The sequence below is a fragment of the Erinaceus europaeus genome, chromosome 10 (genome assembly GCF_950295315.1).
Source record: "Erinaceus europaeus chromosome 10, mEriEur2.1, whole genome shotgun sequence".
Taxonomy (NCBI): Eukaryota; Metazoa; Chordata; class Mammalia; order Eulipotyphla; family Erinaceidae; genus Erinaceus; species Erinaceus europaeus.
Window position 1 is genome coordinate 55,602,420 of NC_080171.1, and position 18,556 is coordinate 55,620,975.

General features: G+C 38.1%; 1 protein-coding gene across 5 annotated transcripts in view; it reads left to right on the top strand.

The window, feature by feature from the left end:
- FOCAD (focadhesin) overlaps window positions 1-18,556 on the top strand; it is a 327,910-nt gene that overhangs the window by 93,645 nt on the left and 215,709 nt on the right. For all 5 annotated transcript variants that reach the window (XR_009552025.1, XM_060199634.1, XM_060199636.1 and 2 more), the window contains 2 exons: window positions 1,775-1,862; window positions 6,207-6,409. Coding sequence is in view for 4 of the 5 variants with exons in the window: in XM_060199634.1 (XP_060055617.1) it covers window positions 1,775-1,862; window positions 6,207-6,409 (291 nt within the window). In the remaining variant the exon portion in view is untranslated. The remainder of the gene's footprint in view (window positions 1-1,774; window positions 1,863-6,206; window positions 6,410-18,556) is intronic.

The following is an 18,556-nucleotide window of genomic DNA, read 5'->3' on the forward strand; positions in this document are numbered from 1 at the left end:
GTATATGCCAACAAATTATTGCAGCACATTAAGGCGAATACATTATATTTTAAGTATAATGACAACACAATTTAAGGGAAGTAAGGCACGTGCTCAGACTAAATGAAATCTCACTTCTTTTTTTATATATGTATTTACTTTCCCTTTTGTTGACCTTTTTCTTTAATTGTTGTTTAAGTTATTGTTGTTGTTATTGATGTTTGCAGACAAAGTAAGGACTACAAAAGTTGAATAAGGGGCAAGACACTGGCATTCTTTAATAATGGCTCTTTTGGTCACTACCAGGCCACCCTATCATCCAGGGCCCTGGTCAGGGAATCCTGAAATTCCCATATAGATATGATGGGCCTAGACCTCTAACAAATCTCTCTCCACTATAAGTGGTCATCTCCACCAGGAGCAACATCATAAACCCTCTTGTGGATCCACAGGATCTTTCCCTGAATGTGGATCAGCTATGGCAGGGACTGCCCCATTTCCTGAAGGGAGGTTGTGTCAACATACTCTGCCACTCCAGGAAGAAGGGTCCTGCAATGAATGCAGCCTAGAATTTTCCCAGCTATGTTCACCTTCCATTTTGACAGACCAGTCTCACTCTTCCTGGAGAAAACCACTTTCAAGCCTTTAAGTTTCATCTACTGTAGTTTAAAACAGTAAAATATATAGACCTCAAAAACAGAAACAGCAATACATTTCATTCAGAGAACTTGACAACTTAATTTTCTTTTTTTAAAAAAGTTTATAAAGAAGCAATTTAGTTTTGCTACATGATTAATTTCACTTTTCAAGAAACATAACTGACTTGTAGAGATAAGCTTTTATTATTCAATATGTATCATTAATTTATGTTGTTATCGTTATATAAAACTTTTAAGTGTGTGACTAAATTGTTTTCTCACAAGTCTTCTTTAACCAGTAGATTTTTCTTTCTCACATATTCTTCTTTTTTTTTTTTTTTCTTGTCTGTGTTTCATGGCTTATAGGAGCTTTGGCGCTGCAGGCTTAGCTGTAAGATTTCAGAATGAAGTAATTTTAGCAAATGGAGCTGGTCTTTAGTTTGATAATGTGTTTATGTTTTTTTTTTCACTTAGATATCTCAAGTAACATCTTATGTCACTCATGTTACTTAATAGAACTGCATGTTCTTCCTCCCCCCCCATTTCACTTTATTTTCACCTTTCATAAAATTAATGAGTTTAAGTTTCTGTGGTTCTTTGTTTTATTTAAGTATGCTTAATAAATCACTGTAATTTAAAAATAATCTCTGCTTTCCAATGCAGTTTCTTTTATTATAGTTAATTATTTTGTTAGTAAACTATATAAAAGAATCATGCTCCTATAACATAAGTAAACAGCTGAAATATTTCTCATAAATTTTTCTTTTTAAAAAAAATTTTTTTATGAGAAAGAGGAGAGACAAGAGCTTTATTTTATCAAACTCAGTGCCAGAAATTGAACTCAAGGTTTCACATATACAAAGAATATATTCTACTCACTAAACCACTCCCCCGTTGAGTATTCTTAAATATTTTAAATAGTTTTCAAAAACTGACTCTTTTGAAGACTTGGCAATCTTCCGATTTTTGGATATATGGAACTATTTGAACTCGTGATTCTTGGAACACCCACCTAGTCTTTCCTTTAGTAGAATGGCTTACTGAAAACACTCTGCCTAATAGGTTAATAATTTTTCATGTTTAATAAACTTTCTAGATAATATATTTTGAAAAGCATGGCTCTGGAACCTTATCCGACAACTATTCTCTTCTTTTAGGATTTTCCCATTGAACTGGTCATAATTGGAATAGCTTTACTACTTCTACAGACTCCAACAAGTCAGCAGAAGGCAATCTTAAGTCTAGGTAAATAAAAGTACACTCATAGGAATAGCTGGTTCATGTAGCATGAGTGTTTGAGTGTTGACAGGGTCACTTGAACTGTATGTCATTCTATGCTATATAAATTGCTATGTATTTTGATTTTCCATTCTAAAACTTTGCTAATTTAATCTTTTCAAAAATATTTATTTATTCCTTTTTGTTGCCCTTGTTGTTTTATTGTTGTAGTTATTATTGTTGTCGTTGTTGGATAGGACAGAGAGAAATGGAGAGAGGAGAGGAAGACAAAGAGGGAGACAGGAAGATATAGACACCTTCAAGACTTGCTTCACCGCTTGTGAAGTGACTCCCCTATGGGTGGGGAGGCAGAGGCTCGAACTGGGATCCTTATGTTGGTCCTTGTACTTAACCCACTGCACTACTGCCTGACTCCGGCTAATTTAATCTTTTATCAAGTAGAACAATTCTGTCTTGTAGGCAAAGGTGCTTTCTTGTGTAAATTTTCATATACTCTAATTTATCACTTATCTTGGCTGTCTTTTTGTACTTTATAGTAGTCTAGGTCACATAAGAAAGATAATAGAAAGCATGTTGAAGGCCACAAGAATCAGCTATTCACAGTAGTGTAGTAAACTCAGCACTTTGTGTTAAAGAATCAAGTTACTAGGTCTTGCTGGTTGGTGAAAGTATGACAGCTTTAAGATTTCTCCTTTACACGACAGCTTTTTTCCCCTATGCAATAGTAAAGGATCTGTCTGAATTATATTCTGTCCTGCCTTGACATGCTGATACAGTCCTAGTCATTTTTTAAAAAAAAGTGCATAATGTCAAATACTGATAACATAGCTCATCTTTCTAGGCATTTATTTAGTTTTTGATTACTGACTGGAGCAGAGTTAATGTGATTCATGGGATCAAACTCAGGTCCTCACCCATACAAAGCATGCGCTCCTCTACTCAGCTACATTTCTGGTCTCTTGCTTATTTTATTGTATTTATATTGCCTTTTCTAAAGACATTAAAAATATTTCAAAGTCTTTATTATGATAGAGACAGAAAGAAATACGGTGGAGGGAGAGAGAAGGAGAGAGACACCTGCTGTATTGCTTTAGCTCTAGTGAAGTCCCGCTTCCCCCTGCCCTGCACATGTGTATGTATTTTCATTAAGAGTATCATTAGTTTTGAGTTATATAGGTTAGCAGTGTGTCTAACCCAGGTCCTTGGCATGGTAACATGTACACTTTACCAGTTGTTCCACCACCTAGCCCCTCTCCTGCTCATTTTAATTCAGTACGATTCTGAAGGTGAATTGCCCTCCCACTTGTAATCTGTCTTTAGAGACAAGTGAACCCTTGTCTCCATCCCTACTTTTGCCTTTTTAATCTATGGTCAATTGCTTTTATCTGCTATAAATGGGGACAAGACAAAAGTACTTCAGAAAAGGGCTAAGGAGAGTATGGGTCAAAATAACAGCTTATTTTTATTTCATTCCATGTTCATGCTTGGCATCCAACTGATTTGATATTAAATACTAGAAATTAAGTTACATAATTATGGTTTATAAAATTTGTTTTTCAGTGCAGTGGAAAAATCTGATGACTTTGATTAACTTTAAGTTCTATGAATAACAACTTTCAGCAAGACAGAATCTGTTCATTAACTATGACAGAATAATAACCATGCCTTTACATATTCTGCTAATGGATCGGAGGAATCTATGTGTAGCTAAGTTATGGTACATTTGTCTGTATGTTTCTCACATACGAGTTGATGTTTTTATGATTTAAAAAAGACAATTTAGCCACCTGGGAGTTGGCTCAGTGGTAGAGTGCAAGAATTGCTTTATGAGCTCCTCTGATCCTCAAGAGTGCACATGCCAGACTGAGACTCTTAATTCTGTTCTATTTCTTCTATTACCTCTCCCCTCCTAAAAACAAAAACAAGCAAACAAAAAAAAAACACTTTGAATTTAAGAGGACCATTTACATGATTGTGTTTAGCTGTTTTTCTGGTTATGAACTCTAAGACTTTTCTGATTACTATTATTTAATAATGATTGGCTAGTCCATAGAATAAGAGGGGTAAAGTTCCACATAGTTCCCACCACCAGAGTTCCATATCCTATCCCTTCCATTGAAAGCTTTCCTATTCTTTTATTTGATTTTATTTATAAAAAGGAAACACTGACAATACCATAGCATAAGAGAGGTACAACTCCACACAATTCCCACCATCACAACTCTGTATCCCATCCCCTCCCTTGATAGCTTTCCTATTCTTTAATCTTCTGGGAGTATGGACCCAAGGTCATTGTGGGATGCAGAAGGTGGAAGGTCTGGTTTCTGGAATTGCTTCCCCGCTGATGCTCCTCACCTACTTCCCATTACATGTCCCTCACTCACTCCAGAGCTAACTTTATCAAAGCAAGGACTGTAAAAGCTGAATAAGGGTAAGAGACTGGCATACTTTTAAAGATGACTCTTTAGTCATTATCAGGCCACCCCATCAGCTGGGGCCCTATTTAGAGAGTCCTGAGATTCCCAAACATACATAATGGGCCTAGCCCTGAAATGAATCCCTTTCTCCATTGTTACTGATTATCTTTATCAGGAACAACACAATAGACCCCTTTGTGGGCCCCATAGGGCCTTGATCTCAACGTGGCTAAACAATGGTAGAGAATGTTCCATCCAAAGAGAGACTGGACAACATTCTCTATGTTCCACCTGAGGAAGATGGGTTTTGAAATTGGTGCAGCTTGGAACGTTCCCATTCATGACCACAGAACGTGAGCTCAGATCTACAGGGATGCAGAGGTTACATAGGCTCTTAAGCTGAATATGGGCTCCAGATCACATCAAATTGATGGGGTTTATAGTCAACAATATTTATACACCTTTCCCATATTTGGGAGCTACACTCTTCCCTGATCCAGTTTTCTGGTCCTTCTGTCAGCCATGACATCATCTCCGTAGACAATACCTTGGATCCACCTGCATATCAGATTTCAGGGTCAGGGGAAAAAAAAAAAACTAGTATAGCCACAGGCCCTCTGGAATATAACTAAAATATGTCTACTAGCTATCTACAAAACAGAGACCCACTCCCCCAACTTTTCATCTGCACCATTCTAGCCTTTAAGTTCATATCTAGCCAACAATTTGTTTGGCTTTATATGTTAACTCTCTTTTTAGCCACCAGGTTCTGGATGTTAGCATGATGTCAACCAGACTTTCCTGGACAGACAACCCCACCAATGTGTCCTGGAGCTTCAATTTCCCAGAACCTCGTCCCACTAGGGAAAGAGAGAGACAGGCTGGAAATATGGATTGACCTGTCAACGCCCATGTTCAGCTTTCCTATTCTTTATCCCTCTGGGAGCTTTTTTTTTTTAAATAGTCACCAAGACTTTCTTATTGTTGGGCCTTGATGCCTTTGCCATGACTCTACTGCTCCTGGGCTTTCTTTTTCCTTTCCTCTCCTCTCCTCTCCTCTCCTCTCCTCTCCTCTCCTCTCCTCTCCTCTCCTCTCCTCTCCTCTCCTCTCCTCTCCTCTCCTCTCCTCTCCTCTCCTCTCCTCTCCTCTCCTCTCCTCTCCTCTCTCCTCTCCTCTCCTCTCCTCTCCTCTCCTCTTTTCTCCTCTCCTCTCCTCTTTTCTCCTCTCCTCTCTTCTCTTTTTCTTTTCTCTTCTGTTCTCTTCCTTTCGTTTCTTTTCCCTCCCTCCCTTCTTTCCTTCCTTCTGAAATTTAGATAGGAGAGGGACGAGAGAGAGACATATGCAGCACTTATTTACTGTTTTTAAAGCTTCCCTCCTGAATTTTTTAACCCTGATTCTTGCCCATGTTAACATGTGTGTTTAACTGGGTGTCCCCCATCCACCCACCTCTGTTCTTCTTCTTAATCATTACAGCTATAAGATAGCCTTTCATCACCTTGCTTACTTAATTGTCTCTTCATCCAGTTCCCTACTTGGCTTCCACAGGAAATATGTATACTGGTCTTGCTACTTATTGACTGAAACTCTGGTCTATTGACTGACTGCTGAGGGCTGTGGTTGAAACTAATTGGATATGTGGATACAAGTTAAACCATATTTAATAAGAAATTCATATTGTCCTAAAATATTGATTTATGTCTTTTGATGTGTATGTATTGTCACTAAGAGCATTATTAGCTCTTAGTTATATATGTTGGGAGCTTGTTTGACACAATTTAAAAATATTGTTTTACCAATAAATTTAACTACCTGTTCCAGCTAATTGTTAAGGGATAAGTAAACTTCTGGCATGCCATTCATAAACAACATAGTACTTTATGTGACTGTGGTGTTAATTTCTTTTAAAATTTGAATTGTTACTTTAATTGATAGCACTGAAGCTCCTTTCTCCAGCTGAGGGTCAGAAAATTCCAAAGTCATCATCGCTGCTAGTGATGCCAATTTTGCAGATATTATCTTCGACTGCCTTGGAAGACTGTTTCACCACAGATGCTGAAGGTCCTTCCAGACAGCAGTTAGCACTAACCCTTTTGGAACGGGTACAGCAGGAGTGCAATAGAGATGACCACCAAAACGTAATGGTTCATTCTTATTTCTCTTAAGTATGGATAAAGTGGTAATGTGGGTGTTCATGCACTGTCATCATCAGGTAGCACTATCTACCTTGGTTTGACCTCAATCAGTGCACTTTACTATTCTTCCAGGAGTGATGTAGGTGTTGGTATTTCAGATTATGTAGGGGGAAGGCAGGCTTGCTGTGAAATAAGTTTTGCAAATGCTATGCTATCTTTTTTCCTCATTGAGTTTCCAATGTTTATTGGTAGTTAAAGATCCTGAAAAATCTTCCAGAGAAGTAGTTTTTTTTTAACTTAGTTTGCAAACACAGTTGAGTATAGACTCCTTTTTTTTTTCTTACTGTCTTTATTTGTATATTAGATAGAGACACCAGAAATTGAGAGGGAAGGTGATGTGAGAGAGAGAGATAGAGATAGAGATAGAGAGAGAGAGAGAGAGAGAGAGAGCCCTACAACACTGCTTCACCAATCACAGAGCTTCTCTCCTACAGCTGGGGACTGGGGACTTGAACCCAGACCATTGTGCATTGTGCACTCAACCAGGTAGCTACCATCTAGCCCCTAGAATCCTTTTTTTTTTTTTTTCTCTCATCCTGCTATTTATAACAAGTTAATTCTTGGTTATACCTATGAGCTCTGGTTGGTGGTGGTGCCAATGATCAATTTTTTGGACCTCTTGCATCCAAGTCTTGTCTCCTACTTCTTTGTTCTTTCCCTGGCCCAAGAAGTCCTTTTTTGTATATGGCAATTTATTTCCATATGCCCTTGAATAAAGGCTCTTTTTGTTTCCTGAATGCCCCTTTCCTGCTGCTTTCTATGGGAAAATAGTGGCCATGTCCTTCTCTGTTCTTACTTGCATGTTAAGTAGATCACATTCTGCTTTGTCGCTCTTATTATTCCTGTCATAACATAAACACACTATTGATGTCTAGTTAGTGACAGGGTTGTAGACCTACATTTTCAGATTCTTTTTTCTCTTGGCATTTTAAGTTTTCCCACTGGTACAACTGTATTCCTGTTCAATTCCTACTTTCATAATAGGATTAAATTAAGATAAAAAAAACTGTGGAGCATGAGTTGGGCAGTAGCACAGTGAGTTAAGTGCAGATGGCATGAATGCAAGGACTGGCGTAAGGATGCTGGTTCAAGCCCCTGGCTCCCCACCTGTAGGTGAGTTGCTTCACAGGTGGTGAAGCAGGTCTGCAGGTGTCTGTCTTTCTCTCCCTCTCTGTCTTCCCCTCCTCTCTTCATTTCTCTCTGTCCTATCTAACAACGACTACATCAGTAACAAGAACAATAATAATTACAACAATCAAAAACAACAAGGGCAACAAAAGGTAAAATGAACTAAAAAAAACCAAAAAACAGTGAAGCATCAAATGTCTGCATGTAGTGAGACATTCCATAAATGTCTAAAACCAGAGTTATTTTATCTTCAAGTGCAGAATTATTTCTGTTATGTTTGTATCACATAACATTAATATTCTGGCAATAGAAATTTCAGTATTATAATTTTCTTGTTTGAGCTTGCAACTAGTACTAGCCTATAGACAAGCTGAATACAAACTCTAGCTCCCTAAATTTGGCAGTGGCTAGGACTTTGCAACTTGAAATTGGCCCACTCTTGTGAACATCTAATTTTTGACCAGGGGGCCGAAACTATTAAATGAAGAAAGGAGAATCTCTTCAACAAATGGTGTTGGGGAAATTGGGTTGAGACATGCAGAAGAGTGAAACTGAACCACTACATTTCACCACACACAAACTAAACTCCAAATGGATCAAGGACTTGGATACTAGACCAGAAACTATCAAATACATAGCGGAAATTATCACCAGCATTCTTTACTTTTTTCTTTTAAATTTTTTTATTATCTTTTATTTATTTATTGGATAGAGACTGCCAAATATCGAGAGGGAAGGGAGAGATAGAGAGTGAGAGAGACAGAGAGACACTTGTAGCTCTACTTCACCACTTACAAAGCTCCCCCTGCAGGTGGAGACCGGGGGGTTTGAACCCAGGTCTTTACACACTGTAACATGTGCATTCAACCAGGTGTGCCACGACCTGGTCCCTGGCAGCACTCTTTTCCATCTAAGTTTTTTTTTTTTTTTTAATTTATTTAATTTATTTTTTCCCTTTTGTTGCCCTTGTTGTTTTATTGTTGTATTTATTATTGTTGTTGTTGTTGTTGTTGGATAGGACAGAGAGAAATGGAGAGAGGGAGGGGAAGACAGAGAGGAGGAGAGAAAGATAGACACCTGCAGACCTGCTTCACCGCCTGTGAAGCGACTCCCCTGCAGGTGGGGAGCCGGGGTTCGAACCGGGATCCTTATGCCGGTCTTTGTGCTTTGCGCCACCTGCGCTTAGCCTGCTGTACTACAGCCCGACTCCCTAAGTTTTTTTTTTTAAATATTTATTTATTCCTTTTTGTTGCCCTAGTTGTTTTATTGTTGTAGTTATTATTGTTGTTGATGTCGTTGATGTTGGATAGGACAGAGAGAAATGGAGAAAGGAGGGGAAGACAGAGAGGGGGAGAGAAAGACAGACAACTGCTGACCTGCTTCACCGCCTATGAAGCGACTCCCCTGCAGGTGGGGAGCCAGGGGCTCGAACCGGGATTCTTTTGCATTTTGTGCCACCTGCGCTTAACCTGCTGTGCTACCGCCCGACTCCCTCCATCTAAGTTTTATAGACATCTTTAATGATATAAATCCAATTGCAAGGAAGACTAAAACAAAGATAAACCAATTAAAAAAACTTGTAATTGTTAATTGGCCTGTATTAACTGTAGGGAGTTCTTCATCTAGCTTGTAGGACTAGAAATAACCTTTTGCCTGTATTATCTTTATTTGGTTGACTGTACAGAACATTGATTGTATTCTGGATAGACATGGGAGCAGAAGAGGGTGTATTATACCTAAGAGTTCTGTTCCTTTAAATCACAGGTGCTATTTACTGAGGATCACCTCATTTCTAATGCCTACTTGGCTTACTGTTTGCACAGGTGTGTGTGTGAATCTTATTCAACAACACTAGTAGAGGGACTTTCTCTTTAGCAGCTGTTGAAGGGGGAGGAGGAAGGGAAAATGTTAGGATTGTAAACATCCTGTTCACAATTTGTGCTGCTTTATTGAGACTTTGGATATATAATCGCCCTTTAAAAAAATTTAAGTCACAGTTTACTGGAGGCTTTAAAAAAAAAAAAAAAATATATATATATATATATATACAACTGTCCAAACATACTAATGGATTTAATGTGCTCCAAATTCTCCAAGTCTCTTCTATAATCTTTGCTATTGCATGTAATATTCTTTTGTCTCGTTTGCAGGACCAAACCATTCTTCATGATCCAACCAAATATTTTCAGCCTCCCTGAGTTAGAATTCATTACTTTGTTTTTTTCTGTGTTCTTAGCACTTTTTGGCATTACTTCATGGTTTTGTCTTAATTACCGGTTTACATATTTATACTTCCAACTGTGCTATTCACTGAGGGAAAGAATCTTGGCCCTTTTCATAATCTTCCCTTATTTCCTAAAGTATGTTGATATTTAAATTGCAGTAACAGTAGAACTTTTTTATATATATTTTTGTGGATATTTGTGTATTTTTCTACCAATGCCTATGCTTTATCTCAAGTGATTACAGATCACAAGATTTAAAAGATTTTAACTAGTTTTAAAATATTCTCCTTTTCTTGACACAATCAAGTAAAATATTTATTTATCTTTAATCCTCCATACCTACTATTGTGTATCACATGGTAGACTAAATTTTTGCCCAATGAGGAAAGTATCTTTCTGATAAAGATACAAGACATCATCTTACCATCTTGATTTATTACTAAAACACTTTTGTATAACAAACTTGAGACTGTTTGATTTAAAACTAGAAAAATTCCTTATTTTGGTTCATCAGAAAAGATTCTTTTTTTTTTTTTTTTTATTAATTAACAAAACCATAGGGTAGGAGGGGTACAACTCCACACAATTCCCACCGCCCAATCTCCATATCCCACCCCCTCCCCCGATAGCTTTCCCATTCTCTATCCCTCTGGGAGCATGGACCCAGGGTCATTGAGGGTTGCAGAAGGTAGAAGGTCTGGCTTCTGTAATTGCTTCCTCGCTGAACATGGGCGTTGACTGGTCGGTCCACACTCCCAGTCTGCCTCTCTCTTTCCCTAGTAGGATGGGTCTCTGGGGAAGCTGAGCTCCAGGACACATTGGTGGTGTCTTCAATCCAGGGAAGTCTGGCTGGCATCCTGATGACACCTGGAACCTGGTGACTGAAAAGAGAGTTAACATACAAAGCCAAACAAATTGTTGAGCAATCATGGACCCAAAGCTTGGAAAAGTGGAGAGGAAGTATTAGGGAGGTACTCACTGCAAACTCTAGTATACTTCTGCTTTCTTACTTTGGTGCCATACTCCAAACTCAGTCAATTTCTGCTTTGCGTTTCTACTTCTTCTTCCTTTTTTTGTTTTTTTTACATGCATAACATTCCCCAGATTCCCATTTAGCAATACAACCCCCACTATTTCATTCGTCATTTTTTATGGACCTGTATTCTCCCCACCCACCCACCCACCCCAGAGTCTTTTACTTTGGTGTAATACTCCAATTCCATTTTAGGTTCGACTTGTGTTTTCTTTTCTAATCTTGTTTTTCAACTACGGCCTGAGAGTGAGATCATCCCATATTCATCCTTCTGTTTCTGACTTATTTCACTCAACATGATTTTTTCAAGGTCCATCCAAGATCGGCTGAAAACGGTGAAGTCACCATTTTTTACAGCTGAGTAGTATTCCATTGTGTATATATACCACAACTTGCTCAGCCACTCATCTGTTGTTGGACACCTGGGTTGCTTCCAGGTTTTGGCTATTACAAATTGTGCTGCCAAGAACATATGTGTACACAGATCTTTTTGGATGGATGTGTTGGGTTCCTTAGGATATATCCCCAGGAGGGGAATTGCAGGGTCATAGGGTAGGTCCATTTCTAGCCTTCTGAGAGTTCTCCAGACTGTTCTCCACAGAGGTTGGACCAATTGACATTCCCACCAGCAGTGCAGGAGGGTTCCTTTGACCCCACACCCTCTCCAGCATTTGCTGCTGTTACCTTTTCTGATGTGTGACATTCTCACAGGAGTGAAGTGATATCTCATTGTTGTCTTGATTTGCATTTCTCGGACAATCAGAGACTTGGAGCATTTTTTCATGTGTTTCTTGGCCTTTTGGATCTCTTCTGTGGTGAATATTCTGTCCAATTCCTCCCCCCATTTTTGGATGGGGTTATTTGTTGTCTTGTTGTTGAGTCTGGTAAGCTCTTTATATATGTTGGTTATTAAACTCTTATCTGATGTATGGCATGTAAAGATCTTCTCCCATTCTGTGAGGGGTCTCTTGATTTGGGTAGTGGTTTCTTTTGCTGTGAAGAAGCTTTTTAATTTGATGTAGTCCCATAGGTTTATACTTGCCTTAGTCTTCCTTGTAATTGGATTCGTTTCATTGAAAATGTCTTTAAAATTTATGCGGAAAAAAGTTCTTCCAATATTTTCCTCTAAGTATCTGATAGTTTCTGGTCTAACATCCAAGTCCTTGATCCACTTGGAATTTACTTTTGTATTTGGTGAAATACAGTGATTCAGCTTCATTCTTCTGCATGTTTCAACCCATTGTTTCCAACACCATTTGTTGAAGAGACTCTGCTTTCCCCATGTAATAGTCTGGGCCCCTTTGTCAAAGATTAGATGTCCATAGGTGTGGGGCCTCATTTCTGGGCTCTCAATTCTATTCCACTGGTCAGTGTGTCTGTTCATGTTCCAGTACCAAACAGTTTTGATGACAATGGCCCTATAATATAGTTTGAGATCTGGCAGTGTGATGCCTCCGGTTCTGTTCTTTTTTCTCAAGATTGTTTTGGCAATTCTAGGTCTTTTCTGGTTCCAGATAAACATTTGTAGCATTTGTTCTATTCTCCTAAAAAATGTGCTTGGGATCTTGATGGGGATAGCATTAAATTTGTAGATGGCTCTGGGTAATATATTCATTTTGATGATGTTAATTCTTCCAACCCATGAGCATGGAATATCTTTCCACTTCTTTGTGTCTTTTTCAATTTCTTTGAGTAGTGACTCATAATTTTCAGTATACAAGTCTTTCACTTCTTTGGTTAGGTTTATTCCTAGATATTTTATTGTTTTTGTTGCTATAGAAAAAGGAACTGATTTCTGGATTTCAATTTCTTCTAACTTAGTGTTTGCATACAGGAATGCCACTGACTTTTGAATGTTAATTTTATAGCCTGACACATTACTGTATTGCCTGATGATTTCCAAAAGCTTCTTGCTAGATTCCTTAGGTTTTTCCATGTATACTATCATGTCATCTGCAAATAAGGAGAGTTTGACTTCTTCTCTTCCAATCTGTATGCCTTTAATTCCTTGCTCCTGCCTGATTGCTATGGCAAGAACTTCCAACACTATGTTGAATAGTAATGGTGATAGTGGGCAGCCCTGTCTAGTACCTGATCTGAGGGGAAATGCTTCCAGTTTTTCACCATTGAGTATGATGTTGGCTGTAGGTTTGCTATATATAGACTCCACTATCTTCAGGAATTTTCCATCTATTCCTATTTTTTGTAGTGTTTTGATCATAAAGGGATGTTGTATTTTGTCAAAGGCTTTCTCTGCATCTATTGATATGACCATGTGGTTTTTGGTCTTGCTTTTGTTGATGTGGTGGATCACATTGATTGATTTACGTATATTAAACCAACCTTGCATGCCTGGGATAAACCCCACTTGGTCATGATGAACAATTTTTTTGATATACTGCTGTATCCGGTTGGCTAGAATTTTGTTCAATATTTTCGCATCTATGTTCATTAGAGATATTGGTCTGTAGTTTTCTTTTTTGGTTGTGTCCCTGTCTGCTTTTGGTATCAGGGTGATGTTGGCTTCATAGAAGCTGGCAGGGAGTATTCCAGTGTCTTCAATCTTCTGGAAGACTTTTAAAAGTAGAGGTATTAGTTCTTCTTTGAAGGTTTTGTAGAATTCATTTGTAAAACCATCTGGTCCAGGACTTTTATTTTTGGGAAGATTTTTGATAACTGTTTCAATTTCATTAGCTGTGATGGGCCTGTTCATGTTATCCACTTCCTCTTTACTTAGTTTTGGAAGTTGGTAGGTATCTAGGAAATCATTCATTTCTTGCAGGTTCTCTAGCTTGGTGGCATATAGTTGTTCATAGAAGCCTCGCATGATATGTTGAATTTCTGCAGTGTCTGTTGTGATTTCTCCTCTTTTATTTACTATCCGATTTATTTGGGTCTTCTCCTTTTTTTGTTTTGTGAGTCTGGCTAAAGGTTTGTCGATTTTGTTTACTCTTTCGAAGAACCAACATTTACTTTCATTGATCTTTTGTATGGTTTTCCTATTCTCAATGTTATTTATTTCTGCCCTAACTTTAGTAATTTCTGTCCTTCTGGTTGCTTTAGGATTCCTTTGTTGTTCTTCTTCTAGGTCTTTAAGATGTGCAATCAGGCTGTTTATTTGTGCCTTTTCTTGTTTCCTAATGTGTGCTTGTATAGCTATGAACTTCCCTCTTAGGACTGCTTTAGCTGTGTCCCAAATATTTTGATAGCTTGTGTCTTCATTTTCATTGAACTCTCGAAACATTTTGATTTCTTCCTTGATTTCCTCTTTGACCCAGAAGTTGTTAAGAAGTGTACTGTTGAGCTTCCACATTTTCGCACTATTTCTAATCTTTTGTTGATTGTTAAGTGTTAGTTTAATTCCACTGTGGTCTGAGAAGATGCTTGGGATGATTTCAGTGCTCTTGAATAGGCTGATGCTGTCTTTGTGGCCTAACATATGGTCTATCCTTGAGAATGATCCATGTGGATTTGAGTAAAATGTGTATTCCAGTTTCTTGGGATGAATGACTCTGAAAATGTCCAATAGTTCTAGTTTATCTATCTCTTCATTTAGCTCCCTTATGTCTTTATTGATTTTCTTCCTGGATGATCTGTCAAGTTGAGATAGAGGGGTGTTGAAGTCCCCTACTATGATTGTGTTACTGTTAATATATTGCTGTAGCTCTTTCAGTAGAAGTTTGATGTATTTAGATGGCTTCTCATTGGGTGCATAGATATTAATAATTGTTAAGTCCTCTTGATTGACTGATCCTCTGAGCAGTAAGTAGTGTCCATTCCTATCTTTTTTAATCTTATCTATTTTAAAGTCTATAATGTCAGATATGAGAATAGCTGTTCCTGCCCTTTTTTGTGGGCCATTGGCTTGAATGATAGTTTTCAATCCTTTCACTTTAAGTCTGTGTTTGTCTTGTTGCGTTAGGTGAGTTTCCTGTAGACAACATATTGTTGGGTTGTGTTTTCTGATCCATCTTCCTACTCTGTGTCTTTTAATAGGTGAATTCAGTCCATTGACATTTATTGATATCAAAGATTGAAGATATTTTAACGCCATTCTTGTAGAGTTTTAGAGTGTTTTGATATATGTTCTATTTGTGGTGGTCTGGTTGTTTATAGGAGACCTTTCAGAAATTCTTTCAAGGCAGGCTTGGTGATGGTTGCTTCCTTCAACTGTTGCTTGTCTGAGAAGGTTTTGATGCTTCCATCTAGTCTGAATGACAATCTAGCAGGATATAGTATTCTTGGCTGAAAGCCTTTCTCATTGAGCACTCGATAGATATCTTGCCATTCTCTTCTGGCCTGTAGTGTTTGTATGGAGAAGTCTGCTGCTAATCTTATGGGTTTTCCTTTGTAGGTGACTCTTTGTTTTTCTCTTGCAGCCTTGAGGATCCTTTCTTTATCCTTATTCCTTTCCAATCTAAGTATGACATGTCTTGGTGTCTTTAGGTCTGGGTTAATTCTGTTTGGGACCCTCTGGGCTTCTTGAATCTTTATGTCTTTGGTGTTGTCTAGACTAGAGAAATTTTCAGCTATTATGGCCTGGAGAATGCTTTCTTCCTCCCCTTCTCTTTCTTCCTCTGGTAAGCCAATAATGCGTATATTGTTTCTTTTGAAGTCATCCCATAGGACTCTGTTGTTGTTTTCAGCATCTCTTAATCTCTTTTTGAGATCTCTTACTTCTTTTTTAGTTGTCTCTAATTCATCCTCAATCTTGCTAATTCTGTCTTCAGCCTCATTGATTCTATTCTCTCTGCCCTCTACTGCTTTCTGGAGTTCATCTATTTTGTTGCCCTGCTCTGATACTGTTTTAGCTTGTTCAGTTAGTTGCCTTCTTAGCTCAGCGATTTCAGCTTTCAGCTCTCTAATAACCATGAGATTATTAGAATTTTCTTCCATATTCTCATTTGTTGTTCCTGCATTTCTGATTACAATTTTTTCAAATTCTTTACTCACTCCTGTTATTATTTCCTTAGCTAATGTTTGGATGTTGAACTCGTTGTTTTGTGCTTCACCCTCTGGAGGACTTTTAGCTGGACTCTTGTCCTGGTTCGAGTCTCCAATATTTTTTCTTGTTGTTTTAACCATTTTATATAAGTTAACAATTTTTTCAATCCCTGAGTTGGAGTTCAGTGGTGTAAAAGCCTTTTTTTTTTCCCCCTGTAGGCTATGGGAGCCTGAGGGCTTTTAAACTATCAATAGGCTTCTTGGCTTAATCACTGACTCCTGACCAAGAGATAAAGCAGGGTGTGGCAGAGATACTCCAGTGGTTATGCAAAGAGACTTTCACAGCCCCTCAGCTATGCCACCGAGAGGCATAGGTCTTCTCCTGAGTTTCCCAGTCAGATCTCTGTACCCTGGTGTCCCTCCCTGTTTCTGCTCCAGACTCTGAGGGCAGTAGCAATGGAGACTCAGAGTTGTACTTGGTGAGTCTCTGGGGAGCCTCCTCCTCCCTTCAGCTGTCCCCTTGTTGTGGAGCAGACTGGAGGTGGTGTCTCCACTGACAAACTGTCGAACTAAGCAGCCACTTAATCTCTCCTTAGGCCCCTCTCTCCTCTCTGTCACCAGCCACGCGTGTTTGTACTCACGGGTGATTTACTGGGTTCCTGTGGTCATTCTAGTCCTGTCCTGTTTTGGTCCGGGTGGTCTCCTCTGGTATTCCTAGTTGATCCGGGAGAGGAGAGGAGAGGAGAGGAGAGAAAGCGATCTGCTGCTCGTAGCTCCGCCTCCGGAAGTCCAAAAACCGGTTCATCAGAAAAGATTCTGATGAACTAAAATAAGTGTAAATATCCTGTACTTTACAAAAGCATATTTTAGTTTTTACTATTTTTCTACAAATTAAAAAATTTAAGAGATCAAATTAGCTTTTCATAAGTAATTAATTTAAGGGTTCTCTATGACACACAGAATTCTCTTTTCTATTAGACTGTTAGGTGTAGCATTTAAAATCACCTATTTGTGTTCTCCTAGGTAGGAAAAATAATTAGTTGTAAACTCTAAAGTGCTTGAAATATCTTGTTCTCACTCACCTTGAGGAGAGAGGTTGATAGTTGAGAAAGTACCAATGTGTGAGTCAGAGTCCAGTCAGAGAGAAGAGACTGGACATTTGATTAATCCCACCATCTTTTAAAAACTTATTTTCATTTAAGGTAGAAACGGGGGTGAGGTTGGAGAGGGAGAGAAAGAAGAAATCACAGGTCCTTGTAATGTGTGCACTTACCCACATATGCCACAACCTCCCCACTTCATTTGTTTTTACAGTGGCATGTACTTTCAAATAAATGTTACCGTTACTTTTCAGCATGTACTTGGGATAACTGAACACTCATAAAAACTTTCACAATGGGGTAAGTTGGTGGTCCACTCAGTTGAGTGCACATATTACAGTGTGCAAAGACCTGCCTTCAAGCCCCCAGTCCCCACCTGCAAGGGGAAGGAAGGCATTATAAGTGCTGAAGCAGTGCTGCAGTTCTCTCTTTCTGCTTCTCTCTCTCTCTCCACCTGACTTCCTCCTCCTATCACCTTCTTGATTTCACACTGTCTCTACCCAATAAGTAATTAATAATAGTAATAATAATAAAATCTTTCACTGAATATTCATAGCATTATATTTATAATAGTCAAAAAGTATAATTAAACACAATGTCTATTCATCTATTGATCACTGGACAAACATAGCTAATCCACACAATGTAATATTATTTGACAACGAAAAAAATTAATGATGATATGAGATATAACTTGGATGAATCTTGAAAACATGCTACAGTTTTAAAAAACACCACATATCCTATGCTTTCTTTTATACGAAATGGCCAGAATCAAGACAGAAGGTAGATTAGTGGTTGCCAGAATCTGTGGAATTAAGAGAGTGGGAAGTGACTTATTAGCAAGAATAGCATTTCCTTTGGGGATAATCAAAGTGTTCTAAAATAAGATAGTGATTTTGGTGATAAAATTCTGTGAGTTAGGAATGTTTATTGAATTATAAACTTTTGAATGATGGGTTTTATGGTATGTGAATTGCATCTCAATAAAGCAGTTATTCCCATTTTTATAAAGCTTAACTTTTATATCTAGTTATTTGAATTGTTATCTTTAGTCATATAAATTAGTCTATAGTAACAGAACAGTTGTAATCCATAGATTTGTAGTTACTTTTATTACATTCTAAATAAATTAAATTATCTTACTAGCAGACAGTATTTAGTGTGTCCTTAGTATCTGACTTCTGGCCATTCAGGCACACAACTACCTTGAGTTCTCACTGTTCCCTGCCTGTACCCCTGTGAGAAAGGGCCATTTCCCATATTAATTTAAACATAATACTTGGGGCTATCATTTCATTTAAAGTGCCAGAATATTTCTCACTACAGAAGTTACTCACACTTATTAGTAAATTTCCAGGTTTTCATCTAATGTAGCTCTGTGCCTGTCAACATACTGTCTGTTAAAAAAGTGAATTGTCTTCAGTCCAACTCTGCCATCTGCCCAGGACTATCTCTTAGCAGGTCTGGGGCTAGGTAAATATAGTGTTTTTTTTTTTTTTGTCATTCCTCTTATTACTGAATATTTTCTTAGTGATAACAGCTATCTACAAATTCTGTTGCCTCTAGACTTTGTATACTGATCCATTTTTCTTTTTCTGTTTCTAATTGAGAGGGAATAGTATACATGGGAAAAAATTATGACCAATTGTCTTAGAGG